This window comes from Neofelis nebulosa, chromosome 2 (assembly GCF_028018385.1).
Source record: "Neofelis nebulosa isolate mNeoNeb1 chromosome 2, mNeoNeb1.pri, whole genome shotgun sequence".
NCBI lineage: Eukaryota > Metazoa > Chordata > Mammalia > Carnivora > Felidae > Neofelis > Neofelis nebulosa.
In genome coordinates this window covers 194,671,183-194,696,234 of record NC_080783.1, presented here as the reverse complement: position 1 = coordinate 194,696,234, position 25,052 = coordinate 194,671,183, and the positions used below count along the sequence as shown (strand labels likewise).

Sequence of the window (25,052 nt, the reverse complement as noted above, 5' to 3'; positions counted from 1 at the left end):
CATTCTCTTTGTTGTTCTATATTGGGTTCTAGGAGAAAAGGGGGAAAATTTGGAAGTAAATTGCTGTTTTCCTACTGGAACTTAAAGTCTAGCTTTGGATATTATTAAATTTCTAAATAATAAATCGGTCAAATAAATCACAAAGAAAATATTAAATATTTGAACTGCAGGATAATGAAAATACATATCAGAACTGGTATGATTAGCTAAAGCAATGCTTAGAGAGAATTTAAAACCTTAAATGCCTATTAGAAAAGAAGAAAAGCATCTTTTTTTGGATACCTAAGTATTCATTTCAACAAGTTATAAAAATAAAGAAAAATTAAATGCAAAGCAAATAGAAGGAAATAAGAGTTAAAAACAGGACTTAATGAAATACAAAACAAATTTATTTCTATTCTGTAGGTAGAGAGTTTTGAAAAGTTTTTAAGAAGGATAGTGACATGATCATATTTGTTTTCCAGAAAGAGACCTCTGGCAGCAGTGTGGAGAATAGATAGAGGAGAAAAAACTAATCTCAGGAGCCAGTTAGGAGGCTTTTTCAATCCCTAGTTCAGGTAAGAGATGGTGATGGTCTAATGTGGGGTGGAGAGAAAGGAACATATTACAAGGAATAAGTTGAAAAAATAGGTTTCAGAACCATGTCCAGGAAAAAACAACAAAAAAACAAAAACAAAAAAAAACTTTGGGTATAGTTACTGGTACATGGTACTGACTGGAAATGAATAGACCAGAAGGTTTACTAGGTTATTGAAGGAATTGTTTTTAGAAATAAACTACAGACCTGGTATATCTGTCAGGTTCAACCAGAGAAGCAGAACCGGTGGGAGGTCTATGTAGAGAGAGAGATTCAGCTTACAAGTTGTAGGGGTTAGCAAGGCAAGTCTGAAATCCTTAGAATAGGCTGTCAGGAAAGGCAGACTGGGATTCTTGGGTATGGGCTAAAGCTGCTGTTCTTAGGTGGAAGTTTTTCTCTCTCTTAGGGAAGCCTCAGCCCTGCTTTAAGGCCTTTCAGCTAACTGAATGGGAATCATCCAAATTATTCAGGATAATTTCCTTTACTTAGTCAACTGATTATGAATTTTACTTATATCTATAAAACATCTGCACAGTAATACCTAGATTAATGTTTGAATAGCTGACAACTAGTAGCCCAGCCAAGTTGACACATTAAAACAAAAACATACCTAGCCTGCAAAGTTCTGTGATTATTCAGTCTTTGAAATAACCTTTATGTTCCTAACCAACCCTTCAGGCTCAGTGATTGTGCTATATTATAAACTAGCTTCCAAGAAGGGCATACTCGCCAACATACACTCAGAGTAGTGACTCATTCATACCAGGTGTGAATGGTGATGCTGTCAGTTGAATTCAGAGATGGATCTGCTGTCGCTGGTTAGTTGGCAGTGTACACCATATATAAATAGATAAAATGTTAACGTATCCAAAACTTGAAGTTCCTATGGAACATATGGATAGAAACGCCAGTGTGTCATTGGAAATGCAGATATGAAAATCTGTAGTGGTGGGAGCTAAAAGTAAAACTTTGGAGACTGTTCAGTATATAAACCCATATTTGAAACTGTAGAAGTGGAAAAACTTTTTTTTTAATGTTTATTTATTTTTGAGAGAGAGAAAGACAGCACAAGTGGGGATGGGGCAGAGAGAGAGAGACAGAAGATCCGAAGCAGGCTCTGTGCTGACAGCAGAGAGCCCGATGCAGGGCTCGAACTCACAGACCATGAGATCATGACCTGTGCCAAAGTCAGACAGTTAACCAACTGAGCCATCCAGGCACCACAAAGTAGGAAAACTTCTTTAGGAATAGTATTTAGAGTAAAAACCGGAATGAGGATAAACCATGGCAAATACTAGTATTTAAGGGAGGAAGAAAGACCAGTGAGCAAATTAATGATTATCGCAGCGGTATGAGAGCCCAAAAATGGTGTCAAGGAAGCCAAGGGAGGAAACATATTTAAAGAGTGGATGATTTCACAGTTAAGCAGTGGGAGCTTTTCCAATAAAACCAAGAGTAAAACAAGGATGTCAGGACTATGATATTTAGATATATTGTGTTTGCCAACTTCTGTTCTTCTTACAGGTTTCAGTCTACATGTTACTTCCTTGAGAAGCAATGTTTGATACCCATCTCTCCCCCCTACATCCAGCCATCCCCCAAGTCTGAATTAGGTATTTATTTTATTCATGTATTCCCATAGCACAGTGTACTTCCCCTATAATATAGCATGTGGCACTCTGAATTATAAATGTTTTATTGTTCTTTCTCCTATTAGAATGAAAGTTCTGCAAAGGTAGGGACTGTCCATCTTATTCACCAGTGTACGTATCCTCCATGCTTAGCACAATTCTGGGTCATACTAAGCAAAGAATAATTAGATAAAACTAAGAGCATAGAGAAGGAGTATCCCAAATGAGCCTGGAAAGTTAGAAAAATATTTGGAGGAGTAAGTGATGCCTTAGCTGAGCTTTAACAAACATGAGATCAAGAGTTGGATTGAAAAGGAGGTACATAGGAATAAAGATTTTTGAGAAGTCTCTGAAATAAAAACTTGATTGAAAAGACATAAGAGAAAATCTAAATGAAATGAAATATAATAGGCTTATTGAGAAGGCTCAATTTGATGTCAGTTTTCCCAAAATTAACCTGTAAATGTAATTAAAATTTTTATTTTATTTTTTATTTATTATTATTATTATTATTATTATTAGGTGTTTTTTTTTTTGAGAGAGAGGGAGAGAGAGAACGTGAATGGAGGAGGGATACAGAGAGTGGGAGAGAGAAATGCCAAGCAGGCTCCACACTATTGGTGTAGAGCCAGACACAGGGCTCAGTCCCATAAACTGTGGGATCATGACCTGGGCCGAAATCAAGAATCAACCAACTGAATTCAACTGAATTCAACTGATTCAACTGAATCAATCAACCAACTGAATCAACCAATTAACCAACTGAAGTCACCCAGGTGCCCCTGTAAATGCAATTTTAAATAAAATCCCAATAGGGTATATCATGAAACTTAGTAAGTGAATATTAAGGCTTATATAGAAAAATAACTATAATGACTAAGAAAAGCCAATGTAATTTTAAAGAAGAATAAAGACAGAGGAATTGCCCTCTTTGTTTTAAAACTACAATAATTACTATTCCATACTGCTGTAAGTGCAGGGATTGAAAGATTAATGAAGCAGAATACAGAGCCTTGAAATAAGCCATGTGTATATGGAAACTTTGTAAATATTATGTGGCTTTTCGTATCATTGAAGAAAGAGTAGAATATTTATCAAATGGTGTTCATACAGTTAACTACATGAAAAAAATAAATTAGACCCGTCTCACATCACACCCAAAATTTATTTCTGGGTGGATTTTAATCCTAAATATGTAATGCCAAACTTTGAAACTCTTTTAGAAGAAATCTTACAAGAGAATATATCCAATGTTGGACAAAATATAAAGTGTGTAAATTATAAAAGAAAATACTGACAAAAACTTGTATGTTATAAACAGTTAAAATGCTAGGAGAAATAACCAAGACCTTTACAAAATATAAGGACAGATCAATAGGAAAACAAGTACTTCAAAAAAGAGGAAACCCAAATGTCCAGTAAATACATCAAAATCAGATTCTCAAATTCATTTGTAATCAGGAAAATGCAAATGAAATTAAAAAGGTTCCATTTCACGCCCTTCAGGTTTGTAAAAATTAAAGTCTTACGTTAGATGTTGTTGAGGATGTAAAGTTACAATGTTGGTAGGAGTATGATTTGGTATAGCTGCTTTGGAGAACAGTTTTCAATCTCTAGAAAAGTTGAAGTAAAGATGAAATTGCACGTATTTGAAAACCTATAATATACCATAGAGATACCTTGCATTTGTGCTTGAGGCATTATTTGTTATGGCAGAAAATTGGAAATAGCCTAATTCCTTATCCGTGTTTCTTTGGGAAGCATTGTGAATGAGTACATAAATTGTTATAGAATATTGTGGTGTTCTGTGTGACAGTAAAATGAGTGAACCAGATCTACATGTATCAACATATTATCACCAAAAACAATGTGGAGGGGGTAATAGATACTGAAAGGATATGTTATTATTTATGTAAATTTAAGAAAACAAAAGTTTATACAGAGTGCATACAAATGCAGTAAAATTATCAAAACATGGATGGGACAAATACACACCAATTTCAGGATAGTAGTTCCCTTTAGGAAGAAAGAAGGAAGAGGAATGGAATAGGTTGGTTGGCATAGAGAGAATAGATAGACCTAAAAAGCTGCATGTTACAAGATAAAGGTGAGAGTATGTTTTTTGTGTGAACAAAGTGTGTAGATAACTTACGGTGCACTGTGAAGCAAAGAAGTCAGAAGATTGATAGCTTTTGTAAAAAAAGATATGTGGCATACTAATGAAATGAAAATACAGCCTAAAAGTTTAAATGAGTTTATTTTTTAGTTGACAGTAAAATATAGTGCTGCTGTGAAAAATAACGAGTGAAAATATTTCTCTGACCACCTTACTTGCTTATGTTTCCTTTTTTGTTTCTGTGTGATTTGATTTTGCATTGCTTGTGTTTGGTATATTACACTGAACAAAACAACCCTTAGTGATCTTGAAATCTATTGAGCAATGTAAGTATTATGGAGAAGTACTAAATGCAGAGGGAGCATGTAACAGGGATCCATTCTAGTCGTTGGATTTGAGGAACATTTCTCTAAGAAAGCAACAGATTCCCTCTAGGTGTTATTGGTGGTGGAAATAAGAATGGAAGACTGAAGAATAAGAAAAGAGCAATTTAATTCGAATTATGTGACTTAATCTTGTCTTCAAAATGATTGCTTTGTGCTATATAATACTCTCTCAACTATGTAGGTAGACTTACCATATTTTACCAATCTAAGACTCAAAAATATTTTTTCTTCACATTTCATCATCTCTGAAATTAGAAGATGTCTTACAGTTGATGGTTTGTCACAGTTTAATTGGCAAGTTTCTTTTTAGGATACATAAAATATTGATGTACCTTTCCATCACTGGTATCTTAGATTCAATGATATGTGGGATGAATATATGTTTAGTTTAGCCTACATTTAAGCCAAACTCACTTGCAACTTGCATTTTATTATAATTCCTGCATTTTTTTTTCAACGTTTTTTATTTATTTTTGGGACAGAGAGAGACAGAGCATGAACGGGGGAGGGGCAGAGAGAGAGAGGGAGACACAGAATCGGAAACAGGCTCCAGGCTCCGAGCCATCAGTCCAGAGCCTGACGCGGGGCTCGAACTCACGGACCGCGAGATCGTGACCTGGCTGAAGTCGAACGCTTAACCGACTGCGCCACCCAGGCGCCCCGTAATTCCTGCATTTCTAAGACTGTCATAGTGATGTGGTATTAGTTGTATTTCCCTTCAGATACCTTTATCACTCATTGCTAAGCATTTTACATTAATTATTTGAAGTAAATTCTACCAAAGTTGCATGAGTTAAGTTTAGAGAGAGAAAATTTCAATAAACTTTCTCTCTAAATTGACTCTTTCTAAGGGTCACATAGTTTATATTTAACATTTTTTTTTATTTTAAATTTTTTTTTTTTTTCAACATTTTTTTTTTTATTTATTTTTGGGACAGAGAGAGACAGAGCATGAACGGGGGAGGGGCAGAGAGAGAGGGAGACACAGAATCGGAAACAGGCTCCAGGCTCCGAGCCATCAGCCCAGAGCCTGACACGGGGCTCGAACTCACGGACCGCGAGATCGTGACCTGGCTGAAGTCGGACGCTTAACCGACTGCGCCACCCAGGCGCCCCTATATTTAACATTTATGTTAAATAATTTATATGATTTTCAGAAGTAACAGAAGCAAAATCAATGAATTACCGAAGTAGTAATTAGTATAAGTTTATTGTGCACACACCAAAAACAGTTTGCAAACTGGCAGCATTCAAGCCAAAATATGGAATGAGGCTCAGGGGCATATTGTTATAAAGCAGTTTATAGAGAGAGAGAGAAAACAATGATTGTTTTATTCTTCAATGATTGGTTATAATATTAGAATTTTTATCTTATATCAACCTTGGGAAACAGTTTAAGTTTTGCTTATGATTTTCAGAGGCATGAGCAATTAATGACCCAGGTCAAGTTAGTCTTGTAAGATAAGCTAAATTAAGCTTTGTTTGTGTGACTAAACTGGCTTTGTCTGCTCAGGGAATTTTCAAGGCTGGTGTCCCATATGCTTTTGATTTTAACAGTATAACGTAACCTATTAAGCCAATATTTAAATATAGCCATAGCTTATATTTAAGGCTCAAGGTCACGTAATTTACATTGAAATTATAGAGGTCAACCTCTGACTCCAAATTATGTCCATATTATTCACAGCTCTATACTGTATCCCTTAAAAAGCAAGATTCCTGGCAGACAAATTTCAGACCCAGTACATCTGAATTGAGAAAGGTTATATTATTTTTATTTATTTATTTACTATATTTATTTTTATATACTTATTTACTATATTTATTTTTATATACTTATTTACTATATTATTTTAATTATTTTATTTACATATTTTTATGTCCTTTTCAGTAGAAGTAGCTTTCTGCAAAACATTCAGTGTCTGTTTTGCTCGTAGAAGAAAATAGAATATATAAATTGTAGAATTTAGTGATTTTAATTTATTCTGTGTAAGAGTCAAAAGTTCGCACTGAATATGCTTTCCTTTGCAAGGAAAACAGATTTCTAGTAAGTAATTTATTAATCACAGTATTAGTGTTGCTTGCTTTATATGTTTGTTTTGAGTTCGGGTATAAGATCTCAAAGATTAAGAAATAATTTATGATAGTTAAATTAGTCTTCTCAGCAGTAAACAAAAGCAGAACATTTTTTTGGAGTGTAATGAGAGTCTCATTTCAGGCATCAGGACAGGAACTTTATCAACATATGGTCCAGCCAGGCAAAGTAAATATATGTGTGTCAGGCTTACCCAGACCATCCTCACATTACAGAATCAGAATGATGGCAGCAGAAACCTCAGTGACAGTCTTCATCCTATTTGTTTCAGTCTCATTGAGTATGCCCTTCGTATTTGGTTACACAGCTGTCCTCTTGGAATCACACATCACTATTTCCCTGGAGAATTTTTGTCTTTTTCCTTTATTGATCTTCTGTTTCCTATATCCTTTTTTTTTTTAGTGTTCAAAAGTTTCATGAGGAAACGTTACGTACGTTAAGAGGCAAATATTGTGACACCTTGCGTATTGGGAAATGAACTTAAATGATAGTTTAGCTGAGTTTCTATGTCGGCAATAAATTTTCCTTCACAAATTTGAAAGCAGTACTCCATTTTTTAAATAGCGTTAGTGAGGGTCTTTGTTTTTTATACATACCATAAAATGTACCCATTTTAAGTGTATATCTAGTGTCTCTCACATATTTTGCTTTGCCTTCTGGAACATGTCCTCAGCTTCATCTTTTAACCCTTTATTCACTTTTTCATTCTGCTATCATGTTCTTCTTTTCTAGTACTTATTTATTTCCTGAGTGTTGTAGGATACTATTCTTGTTTCACAGTTACAGTATCCTCTCTTGGCTCACTAAGAAACAGTAAAACCTTGGTTTAAGAGCATAATTCATTCCAGAAACATGCTTGTAATCCAAAGCATTTGGGTTTCTTTTTTAATAAAGAGAAATCTTTTTTTTTTTAATATTTGTTTATTTTTTTTTTAATTTTTTTTAACGTTTATTTATTTTTGAGACAGAGAGAGACAGAGCATGAACGGGAGAGGGCCAGAGAGAGGGAGACACAGAATCTGAAACAGGCTCTAGGCTCTGAGCTGTCAGCACAGAGCCCGACTCGGGGCTTGAACTCACTGACCGCGAGATCATGACCTGAGTCGAAGTCGTCTGCTTAACCGACTGAGCCACCCAGGCGCCCCAATATTTGTTTATTTTTGAGAGAGATAAGAGTTTGAGTGGGGGAGGGGCGAGAGAGAGGGAGACAGAGAATCCAAAGCAGGCTCCAGGCACCAAGCTGTCAGCACAGAGCCCGAGGCAGGGCTGGAGGCAGGGCTGGAACTCACAGACCGTGAGATGACCTGAGCTGAAGTCAAATGCTTAACCAACTGAGCCATCTAGGCACCCCTAATCCAAAGTACTTTGTATGTCAAAATGAATTTCCCCATAAGAAATAATGAAGTTGAGATGATTCATTCCACAACCTTAAAATATTCTTATAGAAATTATTACAATACTGGAATATAATACAAAATAATAAAATACAAAATATAAAGAAAAATAAATTAACCTGCACTTACCTTTGAAAACCTTCGTGGCTGTTGTAAGAGAGATGAGAGAGGAGGTTTATTGTGTAGGATAACTTTCATCATCACTACCAGCATCAGTGCTATCTATTGGCTCAATGGAATCTTTCTCTTTTCATGCACCGTTAACAAGGAACCTATCCAGTGACACTTGCTTTTGCCTCCTTTTGAGGATTTCGTGGAAATGTGACATTGCATTGTCGTTAATTGTATTCATTGCTCCCACTGCTACAGCCTTATTTGGGTGGTGTCTTTCTACAAAATTTTGCACTGTTTCCCACATTTTACACATCTCCCTAATCTCATTTGAAGTGAGGGGTTCCTCTGCCTTTTTCTTCTTCTCCTCCTCCTCCTCCTCCTCCTCCTCCTCAGACAGGATGCAGATGTAGATTTCTTACAAAATCTTGCAATTTCAGCCACTCGCATACCTCGTTCGTACTTCTTGATGATTTCCTTCTTAACTTCCACTGTAATCATCTCCCTCTTACTGCCTTTCTTTTCAGCCTTTTTCTGCATGGGGGCCATTGTATACACTCGCATGGATGTTGACTATACTACAGTGTTAATAAACTCTTATTGTATTTAATATAACTGGTAATAAGGTAGCAGAGGAAAGGGTCTATATCTGCAGGCAGCCTGACCTAGGATGAAGCAGAGCATTCCTAAGCTTACTCTTGTATGGAAAAGCAAAGGACTGTCCATAGGTGCTCTGAAGTGACAGAAAATACACTAGTGCCAGTTGTGGGCACCTTCCAGCGTTCTGAAAAATTCCTGATTTCTGCCAAACACCATGGCCTGAGACCGAGCATGCAAGCACAGGAGACAGTCACCCACAGTCCCACAGTGCTCATGAGAGAGACGAACCGTCAGCTCAGTTGTGATCGTGTGACATTCGGTGTCACGTACTGCTCATCTTGTGGAATATTCGCAGAACAAGTTATTTGCAATCCAAGGTTTTACTGTAATCTATTTTGGAGTTTGCTTTTTCCTGTACATGTTTACCCTTCCTACTCCTTTATGTTTTGATCTCTGCCTTCCATGTTAGAGTCTTTCTTTCTTCAGATACATTGTATCTTTGGTTATCTACTCATGATTCATTAGGATCTAAAACACTGACTAGAAGCTCCAAATGCATCATTGGGGCCAGTTGAATTTGAACTTCATTATAGGGTGGTTTCAGTGGACTGATGTTAGGGGACCTACATTTGTATCCTCAAGTCTGTTTGCTTGGCTGGTCAGGTTACTCAAAGATAAGTCTTTTCAGCTCCTGCCTGAAGGGTATCAGTCTGATTGTCTACATTCTAGAAGCATTTAATGTTCATATTCATTTAATCCCTTGTTTTTGGTACAGTCTGTGCCCTCAACTGTGTCTGATATGCTCCCTCCAGAGAGCCTTTCCTTTATTTTTTCCAGAAAATAAACCTCTGGATTTATGTAGGGATGACAAAAGGGCAGTTGTTCAGCAATGTGGGATTAGACAAGGGTCTAGGACGCCGCCTGCTTCTCAAACAACTTTCCTCTTTATTTTTCCACACCTCCCCCCATTCTGTCACTAGTTTCAGAGGTACTGCCTAGTTTCAGAGGTGCTGCCATTCCTCATGCTTTTTGAAGATTTTATAGTGTAGATGCAGTTGGTTCTTCTCTTTCCCAACCTAGCTGGCTTGGGATTTCATTTTCTTGGATCTACTATGTCAGTTACAACCTGTCCACTTGCTTTTCAGCTTTTTTTTTTTTTTTTTTTTAATTTTAAATTTTTATTTATTTATTTTTTTTGAGAGAGAGAGCGCACCAGCAGAGCAGGGAAGGGACAGAGAGAGAGGGGAATAGAAGATCTGAAGCGGGCTCTGCAGTGACAGCAGCAAGCCCAATGTGGGGCTGGAACTCACAAACTGTGAGATCATGATCTGAGCCGATGTTGGACACTCAACCAACTGAGCCACCTGGCACTTCTTGCTTTTCGTCTTCTGAAGTGTTGATGGATTTCCTGTTTTCTGTTCTCCCCTCTTTCTAAGATTATGTTTTTGGTTTTTTAGAGAGAGAGAATAAGTCTGGGAGATGAAGAGTGGGAGAGGGAGATCATCTTAAACGGCTCCATGTTCCTGGAGCCTAATGCAAGGCTGGATCCCATGACCCTGTGATCATGACCTGAGCCAAAATCAAGAGTCAGATGCTCAACAGACTGAGCCACCCAGGCACCCCTCCCCCCCTTTTATAATTCCTTACCATAGTTATAACGGAGTTTGGGGGTTGGGTAAGGAATGAAATGAGCATCATAACCCAGAATTTGTTCTTAAAAGGCAGAGTCTTTGTCTGGATTATCTCTAAATTTCAACCCATAAGAGAGTTCTTGATATAGTAGGTACTTAATATGTTTACAGGGATGATTAAGTCTTGCTTTACAGCTATAAAACTCAGTTGGTAACAAGTTTGTGATGAAGGCCTGGTTTCTTGCCACATGGACCGCTCAAGAGGTCTGGTTAAGTTTTCTCACAGTATTGTGGCTGACTTTCTCTGGAGCAAGTAATCCATGATAGAGCAAGGTAGAAGCTGTAATGACATTAAGGCCTAGTATTGAAAGCTACATTTTGCCATTTTCATAATATCCTGTTAGTTACACAGTTATATTCATTGTAGGAAAGACTTATACAAAGTTGTGAATTCTATAAGGCAAGACTTATTAGGGACATCTTGCAGGCTGGGTATCACACAAAGTTTCTGTCCTAAGCTAAAATGAGTGAACCCAAAAGTTGGTTCTTTTAATGAAATTAAAAACTCCTAGCAAGACTAAACCAATTTAGAAAAATAGAAAAAAACAGATTACCAGTATCAGAATGAAAGAGGGTCTCACTAAAGGTCCTTTAGAATTGAAAGGTTAATAAGGAAATGTTATGAACTTTATACCACTTAATTTGGTAATTTAACATGACTTTACAGAAATTTACTCTGAAGAATAATCTGAATAGCTCTGTATCTATTAAATTCAATTCATAATCCCCTGAAAATTCCAGTGATTTTACTGGTGAATTTTATCTAACATTTAAGGAAAAAATAGTACCAGTCTTTCACTAATTCAGGAAATAGAGGAGGAAAGACTTTCCAACTTTATGAGGCTAGTATACCTGTGATACCAACACTTGACAAAAACAGTATAATCCTCCCAACAAACAGAAAAATCATTGGACACATTCTAACGTTCTCATGATAAAAATTTACAATAAACTAGCAATAAAAGGAAACTTTTTCAGCTTGATAAAAGCGTCTAGAAAACATAAGAGGCATCATCTTCATACTAAAGGGTAAAAAAAGATTAAAAGCTTTTACTCCAAAATCAAGGCAAGGATACTTGCTTTTCACTGCTTGATTCAGCATGGTGCTGGCAGTGCAAACCAATGCACCGAGGCAAGAAAAATAAAGACATAATGTTGTAAGGGAAGAAATAAAATTCTCCCTGTTTGCAGAAGACCTGTTATTCTCTACATAAAAAATCCTAATGAATCTACCAAAAAAAAAAAAAAACCACACAAACCTACTAGAATTAATAGATGAATTTAGCAAGGACACAGTATACTAGTAGCATAGACAAAAATCAATACAAGCAGTATAACAAGAAATAATACTAGCATTCAACAATTAAGAAAAAATACCATTAATAATAAAAAAAAATAGATTTAAAGAAAGATGTGCAAGTCCTGTATAATGAAAGCTACAAAGACTTCCCAAGAAAGATATAAAGATACCATGTTCTTGGACCAGAACACTAAAATTGTTAAGCTGTCAGTTCTCCCCAAATTGACCTATAGACTCAACACAATCCTAATGAAAATCTCATCAGGATTTTTTTTTAATATAAGTTGACAAGCTGTCTTAAGATTTATATGGGAATACAAAGAACCTAAAATAGCCAAAAACATTTCAAAGAAAAAGTGGGAAGATTTATACTACCTAGTTTTAGGGTGTTTAAATTTTTTTTAGTTTTTATATTTTTAAAGTTTATTTATTTATTTTGAGAGAAAGAGTGCACTGGCAGGAGAGAGCAGAGAAGGAGAGAGAATCCCAGGCAGGCTCTGCCACTGTCAGCACTGAGTCCAAATCGGGGCTTAATCTCAGCAATTGTGAGATCATGACCTGAGCCAAAATCAAGAGTCGGATGCTTAACCAACCAGGCACCCCATACTACCTGGTTTTAAAGATAGGCTACAAAACCATAGTAATCAATACAGTGTGATATTGGGGTGAAGGTAGACCTGTTAATCAAGTTACAGAAAAGCTACAGATATTAAGATACTTGATCTTTATTTTTTTTCTTAAGATACTTGATCTTAATCACAGGCTGAGAAGCAATTAGAATAGCTACAGAAAGAGACCCACTCATGTGGTTGATTGATATTTGACAGAGGAGCCAATATAATTCAGTGAGAAAAAGGTAGTATTTTTTTTTAATACTTTATTTTAGAGAGAAAGTGAGCACGATGTGGGAAGAGAGAATCTTAAGCAGGCTCCATGCTCAGCACAGAGCTGGATGCAGGGCTCGATCCCAAACCCTGGAGTCATGACCTGAGCCAAAATCAAGAGTCGGTGCTCAACCAACTGAACCACCCAGGTTCCCCGAAAGGATAGTCTTAATGAGTGATGCCAGAACAACTGGATATGTGTATGAAAAAAATAAACATAACCCCTACTTCACACCATACTCAAAAATTAATCCACAAAGCTAAAACTGGGAAATTTCTAAGAAAACAGGAAAAATATTCATGTCCTTGGAGTGAAAGATCTATTTTTTCAGTTTATTTATTTTGAGAGAGAGATCGTGAGCAGGGGAGGGGCAGAGCAAGGGAGACAAAATCCCAGGCAGGCTCCATGTTATCAGCATATATCCTGACGTGGGGCTCCATCCCACGAACCGAAAGATCGTTACCTGAGCCAAAATTAAGAATTGGACACTTAAGCGACTGAGCCACCCAGGCACCCCAAAACATTTTTTAATATACTGGAAACTTCATCTGAATGAAAACCCTCTTTTCAAAACACTTAAGATGAAAAAGTAGGCACTGCTGGGAGAAACTATTTGCAAAACATCTATCTAAATAAAAGACTTGTGTCCAGAATATTAAAAACTTATACCAGACAATTTTTAAAATGTGGTCAAAAGCAGACACTTCATAAAAGATGTATGTGAATGGCAAGTAAACACTTGAAAAGATGCTAAACATCATTGCTCATCTAAGAAAGGCAAATAACCACAATGAGGTAATTACTTCACACCCACTGTATGGGCTAAATTAAAATGACTGGCAATACCAGGGCACCTGGGTAACTCAGTTGGTTTAAGCATCTGACTAAGGTCATGATCTCATGGTTTGTGCGTTTCAGCCCCACATCAGGCTCTGTACTGACAGCATGGAGCCTGTTTGGGATTCTCTCTCTGCCTGCCTGCCTGCCTGCCTGTCTCTCTCTCTCTCTCTGTCTGTCTGTCAAAATAAATAAAAACTTTAAAAATTCCACCATTAAAAAAAAAAAAGACTGTCAATACCAGTGTCACGGTGTGAAGCAACTGGAAATGGTAGGTGTAAATTGTACAACCACTTTGAAAAATATTTTGGCATATTTTAAAGTTAAACATTTTCTGCCTTTATGACCCACCAATTTTATTCCTAGGCCTTTCCCCAAGACAAAAGAAAAAAGAGGTCATACAAAGATTTATGTGCGTATATTTGTTTATTCATAATAACTAGAAACAGGAAATAACCCAAATATCCAAGAACAGGTGAATGGAGAAACAAATTTTGATCTATTCATACAAGGAAATACTACCCAGCAATTAAAAAGAACTATTAATTTATACAGTAGTATGAATGAATCTCAATTAAAATGTGCAAAAGAACAAACTCAAAATGGTATATACAGTATAATTACATTTATATGTAATTTTATAACCAGTTAATCTATTGTGAAAGAATACTATAAGTGTTTGCCGAGGGCAGATGTGGGAGAAACTAATTACATAGAGGCAGGAAAGTACTTTCTGGGGTGATAGAAATTTTCCTTCTTAATTGGGGTTGTAGTAGCATAGATATATACATTTGTCAAAATCATTGAACTTTACACTTAAAATGCATTTTATTATATGTAAGCCTGAAAATCCTTTTCTAAAAGTAAAGTATTCCTACATAACCCACCAGAAAGGCTAAAATTCAAGTCTGACAGTACTAACAGTGAGAAATTAGCACAAAAATGACTTATACATTGCTCATGAGAAGGTCAGTTGTTAAAACCATTTTGGAAGAGTTGGCATTATCTAGGAAAATTAGAGATACAGATCCTTCATGACTCAGCAATTCTACTTTTAGATGGAGCCTTTTCTACCAGAGAAATTTATATGTGTATGTGCATCAATAAGACCAACTATAGGAATTTTCATAACCTTACAGTAACCAAAGGAAAATGCCAACACAAATGTCCAACATTAGAATAGGTAACTGTATTTTTTTACCAGAGTGTTAGTGCAGTGAAAATGAAGAAACTACTTACATTTAATATATATGAGCTAGAGACCATCCTTAGCAACAGTCTCAAAGGGATTACATGCTTTATGTTTCCAGTTATATAAAGTTCAAGAACCAGGAAAACTAAACTGTTTTTGAATCTGTACTTATGTTGTGTATTTAAAGAAAAGGAAGTGATTACCATGAGCCAGGACTTTGATTACCTTTGAAGGAGAGAGAGGAAGTTAGGATTGGGAAGGGGCTAAGAAAGAGGTTGCTAAGATACTGGCAATATTTAGTTGTTGATCCATTGCTGGTTCTGTATATATTTATTGTATAATACTCTCAGTAATATTCATATTTTATATACTTTACTAAATATGTGATATTTTATATTAAAAATAGAAAAATCTTTAACAATCTAAACAATTCTAAACAATCTAAACAATTCTTTAATCTATCAATATCTCCTGGATGCTATGTTAATAATATCTTGCCAGGTGATAATAGGATTTTCAAGGATATTTAACATGGCCTCTAAAGTGCTCCCTGATTATAACCATAAAAAGACATTCATTGTGTAATAAGTAGTCTTAATCTCTGTTCTCATACTTTCAGAGCCATGGGAGTAAGCCTATAAAACTGAAGCAGATAACATCCATACCATGTAACCTCTCAGGAGGTAGTATGTGTACATTAAGGTATAATTGTGATTACGAGCTTCCAATGTTATTTACTGTTCTATTTTATACTATTCATTTGGACCTGGACTTATTTCATAGTCATAGTTATTTTAAATATGGCAAGCACTTCTTTCTTTTTTCTTATCTGTTATTTTCTGCCATGTCTTTTGACATAGTGAAAAGCAAACTTAAGAATTCTAACCCCTTCTTGGGGCACCTGAGTGGCTTAGACCATTAAGGGTCCGACTTTGGCTCAGGTCATCATCTCATTATTCCTTAGTTCCAGCCCTGCATATGGGGCTGTCTGCTGACAATGCAGAGCCCACTTTGGGTCCTTTGCCCCTCCTCTTCTGATGCATGTGTGCAGTCAGTCTCTCTCTCTCTCTCCCTCTCTCTCTCTCTCTCTCCCTCTCTCTCTCTCTCTCTCTCTCTCTTCCCCCCCATCTCTCCCCCCCCCCCTTTCTGAAAAAAAAAAAATTCTAAGGGCACCTGGGTGGCTCAGTCCATTAAGCATCCAGCTTCGGCTCAGGTCGTGACTTCCTGGTTGGTGAGTTCTAGCCCTGCGTAGGGCTCTGTGCTGACAGCTCAGAGCCTGGAGCCTGCTTCACATTCTGTGTCTCCCTCTCTCTCTGCCCCTCCCCTCCCCGCACTCTCTCTCTCTCTCTCTCTCTCTCTCTCTCAAAAAAATAAGTAAACATTTTTAAAAAATTCTAATTCCTTCTTAAAATTTTTTTTTCAACGTTTTTTATTTATTTTTGGGACAGAGAGAGACAAAGCATGAACGGGGGAGGGGCAGAGAGAGAGGGAGACACAGAATCGGAAACAGGCTCCAGGCTCCGAGCCATCAGCCCAGAGCCTGACGCGGGGCTCGAACTCACGGACCGCGAGATCATGACCTGGCTGAAGTCGGACGCTTAACCGACTGCGCCACCCAGGCGCCCCTCTAATTCCTTCTTAATGGAACATTCTCCTATAAGACCTCTTTAAGGAGTTAGTTTACATTAACAAAGTGATTTTGCCTAGAATTAAGACCTCACTAGATCAGTGAACAAATGACATGAATGAACAGTTCTTCAGAAATGAAAAAAGAGGGATGCCTGGGTGGCTCAGTCTGTTGAGTGATGGACTTCAGCTCAGGTCTTGATCTCACAGTTTGTGGGTTTGATCCGACATTGGGCTCTGTGCTGACAGCTCGGAGCCTGGAGCCTGCTTCAGATTCTGTGTCTCTAGCTCTTTGCCCCTCCCCCCACACGCTCTTTCCCTCTTTCTCCTTCTCCCTCTCCCTCTCTCTCTCTCAATGAATAAACATTTTTAAAAAAATTTTTAAAAGAAATGAAAAAAGAAGCTCTGTTGAGTTCCTATTATGGTCTGCGTACAAGTAGGTACTTTGCATTGAATCCCCACACTAATGCTATGAGTAGTAGGTATTCTAAATTTACAACTGAACAAATAGAAATTCAGAGAAGTCATAATCAGTAAATGTTGGACCTAGGATCAAAATCTATGTCTATTTTATTTTAAACCTTGTCCTTGTTTTATTATTCAAACACTGCTATGCATGAAAAGAAGAAAATAAACATAGCTTGGAAAAATCAATGTGCAACAAACAATCAGTGACAGGAATTAAAGGATGTATTTCTATCAGCAAAAAAAAATTTATCATTTATCAATCTATATAAAGATACATTAGAGTTGTAGAGTGTATTACAAAACCTTACTGAAATTTAAATGTCCTTAATAAATTTGGAGATGAATGTTGATGAATTGGAAGACTATCCTACTGGTATTCTAGACATAGTCTCTTTTGGTGATTTTTTTTCCTTAGTTGTAGATTATATATATCTAGATACTGGCAATCTAAGTAGTAGATAATATCTCATTTTCCACCAAAGTCCTCTCAATAATATCTGTACTTGATTTCTAATTTTATTGATCTGAATTCTAATACCTGGCTAGTCCATTTTAATTATGTGCACACACTGCAGATTTATCCATCTGTTGATGGATATTTTGGTTTTACTATTAAAAACAATGCTACAATAAGCATTCTTACTCATGCCTCCTCTGGCATATAGGGAATTTCTCTAGAGTATGTATTTCAACATAGTGGCACTGCTGGATGGAAACGTAAGCATATCTTCAAACTTACTATACATTACTATTTGCTCTCGTCATTGTATCAGTTTATATCCCTCCAGTCTGCATGAGAGCATTCATTCTTCCATTGGCTTGTTGTCAGTTTGTGTTACAGGTCTTAAAATTCTTTGCCCATCTTGACTGGTGTAAAATGATAGCTCAATATTGTTATATGTATTTCCTTAATTACACATAAAATCATGAAAATTTATGGGTTTCAACATTTAGATTTCTCTTTTATGTAATGCTAGCTCATGTCATTTGCCACATTTATTGTTGTATCTTGATTATAGGAACTCATTACATATTTCAATACTAATTATTTGTGGGGTGCCTGGGTGGTTCAGTCGGTTGAGCATCCGGCTTCGGCTCAGGTCATGATCTCACGGTTTGTGGGTTCGAGCCCCACATCAGGCTCTGTGCTTAATGGCTCAGAGCCTGGAGCCTGCTTCGAATTCTGTGTCTCCCTCTCTCTTTCTGTTCCTCCCCCACTCATGCTCTCTCTCTCTCCTTCAACAAAAATAAACATTAAAAAAAAATTTTTTTTAAATACTGATTATTTGTTATAGGTGTTACACATGTCCTCTACCAATCTATAGCCTCATTTTGCTGCTGTTTTGGGTGGTTTTTGTTGTTTTGCTTTGTTTATGGGTGCATTTCTTACAGTTTTCTTCCACAGTTTTTTTTTTCCCCCTTATAGTTTTAATGATTTATAGTTTACATATTTTAAGAAATTCTTATGGGTGTGTTGGTTGAGCATCTGACTCTTAATTTCAGCTCAGGTCATGATGCTAGGGTCATGGGATTGAGCCCCATGTTGGACTCCGCACTGAGCATGGAGCCCACTTAAGATTCTCTCTCCCTCTGCCACTCTCCCCTGCTTGTGCTCGAGAGAGAGAGAGAGAGAGAGAGAGAGAGAGAGAGAGAGAAAGAAATTCTTATGATTTCAATAGTTTATAGTTTTTTTTTTTTTCAACGTTTTTTTTTTTAATTTATTTTTGGGACAGAGAGAGACAGAGCATGAACGGGGGAGGGGCAGAGAGAGAGGGAGACACAGAATCGGAAGCAGGCTCCAGGCTCCGAGCCATCAGCCCAGAGCCTGACGCGGGACTCGAACTCACGGACCGCGAGATCGTGACCTGGCTGAAGTCGGACGCTTAACCGACTGCGCCACCCAGGCGCCCCAATAGTTTATAGTTTTTATATCTTGTTAAGAAATTCTTCCTTACCACCAAGATTATAAAGATATTCTAGGGGTGCCTGAGGGGCTCACTGGATAAAGCATCTGACTGTGGGTTTCGGCTCAGATCATGATCTCAGAGTTCATGAGATCGAGCCCCTTGTTGGGCTCCACATTGACAGCACAGAGCCTATTTGGGATTCTTTCTCTCCCTGTTTCTCTGTTCCCCCCCACCCAAAATAAAACATTTTTTAAAAAAGATATTCTATATTTTCTTCTAAATGTTTTTTTTTTCATATTTATTCTCTGCATAGTAATTTGTTTTTGTATATTGTGTGAGGTAGGCTTTCAAATCTGTTCTGCTGGTTGTGTGTCTATCCCCATAGTCTCTCAACTTGAATAAGATTATAACAAATCTTGATAAATGATAGGGCAGACCTTAGACTTAAAAATTGTCTTGGCTAAGGTCACCTGGGTGGCTCAGTGTGTTAAGCATCTGACTCTTGATTTCAGCTCAGGTCATGATCCCAGAGTTGTGGGATTCAGCCCCTCATTGGGTTCTGTACTGAGCATGGAGCCTGCTTGAGCCCCTCTCTCCTTCTGCTCCTCACCCCTGCTTGCATACTCTCTCTCTGAAAAAAAAAAATTTTTTTTATAAATATTCTTGTTTTATTGCCCTTTTGTGTTAGTTTCAGGATTAGTTTCTTAATTTCCAGAGGTCCAGGTGATAGGTATTTTGATTGAAATTACTCTGAATTTGCAGATTAATATGGGAATAATTTATACAAATAGGGTATATTACTCCATTTATTTAGATCTTCTGTAGTATCTTTCAATAGTAAAGATACCCTTTACTTCTCTAGACCTTTTTTTGTTTTTACATTTTTATTTTTTATTTTTGAGAGACAGAGAGAGAATGAGACACAGAATCCAAAGCAGGCTCCAGGCTCTGAGCTGTCTGCACAGAGCCCGACGCGGGGCTCAAACTCATGAATGAGATCATGGCCTGAGCTGAAGTCGGACGCTTAACTGACTGAGCCACTCAGACACCCCTACTTCTCTAGATCTTATACATATTTTGTTTGGGTTTCATCCCAAGTCCTACTGTTTTTTGTTGTAATTTTAACATGTATTTTGCTAAATTACATTTTAATTTGGTTGCCAATGTAGAAGAATAATTTCTTTTCATATATTGATCTTAAGTCTAGCAATCTTGCTGAACTCTCATTAATTCTATAATTTATCTGTAGATTTTATTGGGTTTTCTGTGTAGTCATACTGTGAATAATTTTTTCCCTTTCTAGTCTTTTTACCCGTTATTTCTCTAACTTGCAATACTGTGCTAGCTAGAACTTCCTAGTAAATGAAGTTGAATTTACCATAGATGTTTTTTAATATGAATTTTTAAAAATTATTTTAGAGAAAGAAAGCGTGAGCAGGGGAGCAGAGCAGTTGGAGGGAGGTAGGATGGGGGGGAGAGAGAGAGAGAGAAAGAGAGGAAGGAAGGGAGAGAGAGATAAAGAAAAAAAAAGAGAGAGGTAGATAAATAAATCCTGGGCAGGCTCCATATTCAGTGAGGAGCCTGAGGCAGAGCTCCATCCCAGGACCCTGGGATCATGACCTGAGCCAAAATCAGGAGTCAGATGCTTAACTGACTGAGCCCAAGTGCCCCTGAATTTGCCATAGGTTTTTGGTAGATAATTTTTATCAAATTAAGGAAATTCTTGGGGTGCCTGGGTGGCTCAATTGGTTGAGCGTCCAGCTTTGGCTCAGGTCATGATCTCACAGTTTGTGAGTTCGAGCCCCGTGTCAGGCTCTGTGCTGACAGCTCAGAGCCTGGAGCCTGTTTCGGATTCTGTGTCTCCCTCTCTCTCTGCTCCTCCCCTGCTCGTGCTCTGTCTCTGTCTCTCAAAAATAAATAAACAGTAAAAACATTTTTTTAAATAAAACATTAAAAAAGAAAAGAAATGAGTGATGGTGATGTACTAACTATTGGTGAAGCTCTTCTAGTTCTGAAGCCCAAGATTAAGAAGTCATGCTGGTTGACTGTTAGTAAACTACCAACTGTAGCTAGATCACATCGGGCAAATGCTCTTTACTTATTACTTCCTGTAATTTGGATTAGTACCAGTATCATTTAATAACACTGTCTTCTCAAATCTGTGCAAGACAGGAAAAGCTTTCACTAGAATAAACAGGCCAGGGTGGCACAGAAAGCTTTGTTTAGGAGCGTATGTGTGGCTCAGTCGGTTAAGCGTACAACTTCAGCTCAAGTCATGATCTCGTGGTTCTTGGGTCCAAGTCCTGCATCAGGCTCTGTGCTGATAGCTCAGCCTGGAGCCTGCTTCAGATTCTGTGTCTCCCTTGCTCTCAGCCCCTCTCCCACTCATGCTCTGTCTCTCACTCTCTCAAAAATAAACATTAAAAACAATAACCTGATAAAAGTTAAAAAAAAAAAAAATACCTAACCTTTTCCTCTGCTAAGGAGCTCTGGCATGTGTCCCCTTACAGGCCTTGTCTCATACCCAGAATATTTCTATACATGTAGCAGAGAAAGGTTTTATTCAGTTACCCATGAAGAAAAATAATAAAAACTATAGGACTTGGCTTTTCTGTTCTTATGCCTGTCTCCTAGTCAGACAGCCATCAAATTGAAAGTGCTTGATTCAGAAATGCTTTTTTATATACATAAGTATGCATAAAGGATAATTATAACTTTATAATTAGTTAATTATCATGGAAACAGAACAAATTTCTGAATTTTTTTACAGAAACATTAATTTGTACCATTTGTGTTTTTCTTAGTTTCTGCCACTGCCTTCTACAAAGCACAACCTGTAATTCAATTCATGTGTGAAGTTCTTGACATTCATAATATTGATGAGCAACCAAGACCTCTGACTGATTCTCATCGGGTAAAATTCACCAAAGAGATAAAAGGTGAATTAATTAGTATTTGGAACAACTTAAGTATAAAATGCATGAATATAACAAACTTTTATTGAAAAAATGTTTAAAGTCTGTTCGTGTAACATCATCTGTAAAAATATAGATTATGAAATGTTACATTAAATTCATTACCATTACATCTTAGATAATTGTTTGAATGAAAGAAATGGCGAGTAATGAAATTAATATTGATACCAGCTAATATTTTATTAATACTTTGCATTGCTAGCTAAAAGTGTAAGAGTATCTCATGGGAAAATGCTTCTATAATACTGTTAAAAGTAGGAAACTTATTCCAAAAACATTGTTAGGGCAGAACTGGAGTCATTATTTTTATATATTCTAATATAATGACCTCCTTATTTTTCTGAAATGATAGAATATTTTATTCCTTTGAAACTTTATGGATATGGGGCTAGCTAGCCTGTTTCATGTGTTATTTTAGAATTGGAACTTCCATTATTTCATGTACATTATACAGTTGATCACTGATCTTGCCTATTTTATTTAGAGCTAAAATTTGTACAGTGGTGTTGCATCCTATGTATATTTTACTAACATAAATTCATCTCTATAAGGTCTTCTGGAGAGAAAAAGAAAAAATTTAATAGTGTTCTAAAATTTGTGTGTAATTTATCTTTATCTAAATGTACATTTCTATGTACATTTAAATATACATTTATAGTTTTATATGCAAACCTATTGACAGTGTACTTTATTAGCGATTGAAGGTATTTTTCACGAGTAATTTTGATTGTATAAAATTCTTGCCTTGTTCATAACTTAGAACTTAATCCTCATGTAACATGTGACTCCACTGGGGGGCACCTGGCTGACTTAGTTGAACTTGTAACTCTTGATCTTGAAGTTGTGAGTTCGAGTCCCACGTTGGGTATAGAGATTACGTAAAAAATAAAAAGATGTGACTCCACTGTATTTAGTTTTTTATTATTTAGGCAAGAAGAAAAATTAGATATTCTCTAATTAGAATGAGTAGTATAAATTCCATTTGTAAGTGTTAAATCTTACATAGTCAGAAATAGTTTGTTTTGTTTTGTTTGTATTTTAAGATTTTGACTGTTGTAGATAATTTTCCAGCTTCTGGTTTGAATGAAACATTGAACTGTTTCAGTGTTCACTGAACATCTTTCAGTTCCCTGAATCAGTTAGAATACCTCAGTGCATTCTGCTTGCTCCAGTAATCATTCATTATTTGCCATTCAGTACCCAGGGGAGAGAGAGAGTGTCAATGTAATAAAACATTAAAAGGAAAGTTCTTCCTGCTTTGAAAATGAGCGTCTATTTATCTCAAGTTATCTAAATGCCAAAATAACAAAGTGTTATATATTAGTGTATTGCAACCATATCATTGTCCTTTCATAATCCGTATTAACTGCACTGTTAGCATTGTCGAGAGGTTAGTGCATTACCCACCATTAATGTCTGATCATCAAAATACCATGGTTTCCAGTGGAGTTGCTGCTTAGTTACCACCTCTGATATCATGAAGTCACTTACATTATTTTGCGGTAACTATGCAATCAACTCATATCACCACTCTATCACAGAAAATACAAGATGTACAGAACAAGGATTCAACTGCTGCCCGAAGAGCATGGACTCGATCTTAACTTCAACTGCTCAGGGGCCCAAAGAAATGACTGAAAAAATGACTAGAAAGCATTATAAAGTTGATGTTAGAGTGAAGGTAAAGCCAAGTTTATAGGTTAAATATTTGATTTATTAAAGCCAAATTTTTTTTTTTTTTTTTTTTTTTTTTTTTTTTTGGTTGGATGGAGGGTTTCGGGAGGGACCTGGGCAGAGAATTATCTAGTCCATTTTTTTTTTTGATTTCAACTTTTTGCTAAGCCCTGGGTTCGGTCTAATCCTTAGGCACCTATGACCCTGGATTTGGGGTAGAAAAATCTGAGTTGGATCTACTTGATCAACTGATGATTTTTTTTCTCCATTCAAATTCAAAAAGGCTTTCTTCTTATTTTTATTATTTTTTAAGAAGGCTCTTTAACATACATCATGTAACCCACCATGGAAACTCAGCAGAATCAAAGTTCTATGTTCTGTGCCATATATTTGGGCTTAATTTTTTAGCCAGCATAAAGGAATTTGATGGTAACTGTTAAATAGTGATACACACTGTGCTGTAACGAATAGATTTATTTAGTATATTCATTAGTTCCAGTTGAACTTTTTCATAAATATTCAATAGTAACTTTAGGGTTGTTCCTTTGTATAATTATTCATGATGGTTTAACAGAAATATTAGAGGAAGTGTACGTAGTAAAAGTACCATATGTTTATAAAAGAACCAATTTATTTTTGGTATAAACTTATTTAGTAGGCTATTAGAATATTACTAATAACTTCTTTAATTCAGGGGGAAGACTTGAAAACAAATGGCTAGGTGGTATGGATAACAGAAAAAATTTTATAATTTTTGTGTTTTCTCCCTAAACAATATTTTTACATCCTGCTTATTTCATATTGTTACTTCATATTGCTTACTTCACATTTCCTTCTTATAAGGCCTTCACTTGATAGTACTTTATTTTCTCGTTTCCTTTATAATATAGAAGCGTGTTTTATACTCTAATTGATCTGAAATTTAGTCTTACAATAGTAATTACTAATAAAAACTATTTATATCACTGATTCAATTAGGAGTACTTCTCAAGAAAAATCCATACCAATCTGGTACAGTTGACGTTATATGCATTTAACATCTTAATTTGTGCTGATAAATCAGAAGAAAATATTACTGTGAATGAACTTTGTGTTTGGTACTGCAGTTAGTGATTACATAGGAAAATAAATTACACTGTTTCAGGGTTTCTCAACCTTGCCACTATTAATATTTGGGGCTGGATAATTCTTTATTGTGGTCTGGGGTGGGAAGTAGTGCTGTCCCGTCCATTGTAGGATATTTAGCCTCATCCCTGGATCCAAGAATCCCTAAATCTAGCATCCAGTAAATGCCCATAGCACCTCCCAGTCATGACAGTTAAAATTGTCTCCAGACATTACCAAATGTTCTCTGGAGAGCAAAATTGCCTGTGGTTGAGAACCACTGCACAATAGGAATCACAAATATAACAGGGGAAAAATGCAAAAATAATAACCATAAATACTATCAGGAAACTAAAAGTTGTCCTTCATCTGCCCCTTTTTAGATTTTCTGCCTTTGGAGTCTAAGCCATAGTAATGGAGTTGCTTATCTGTAAGCAGCAGCAACTGTATCAATTTGTTACTCTTTTCTATCTAAGTAGCTCC

At 36.5% G+C, this 25,052-nt stretch overlaps 1 protein-coding gene across 4 annotated transcripts in view; it reads left to right on the top strand.

The window, feature by feature from the left end:
• The window catches only part of LOC131505037 (protein argonaute-3), a 118,659-nt gene that overhangs the window by 51,131 nt on the left and 42,476 nt on the right, over positions 1-25,052 (top strand). For 3 of the 4 annotated variants that reach the window (XM_058718088.1, XM_058718087.1, XM_058718089.1), the window contains exon 6: positions 21,621-21,755. In XM_058718088.1, coding sequence (XP_058574071.1) covers positions 21,621-21,755 — 135 coding nt within the window. Of the gene's footprint in view, positions 1-507; positions 2,191-21,620; positions 21,756-25,052 lie in introns of those variants that run through there. The other variant, XM_058718090.1, reaches the window with a different exon arrangement.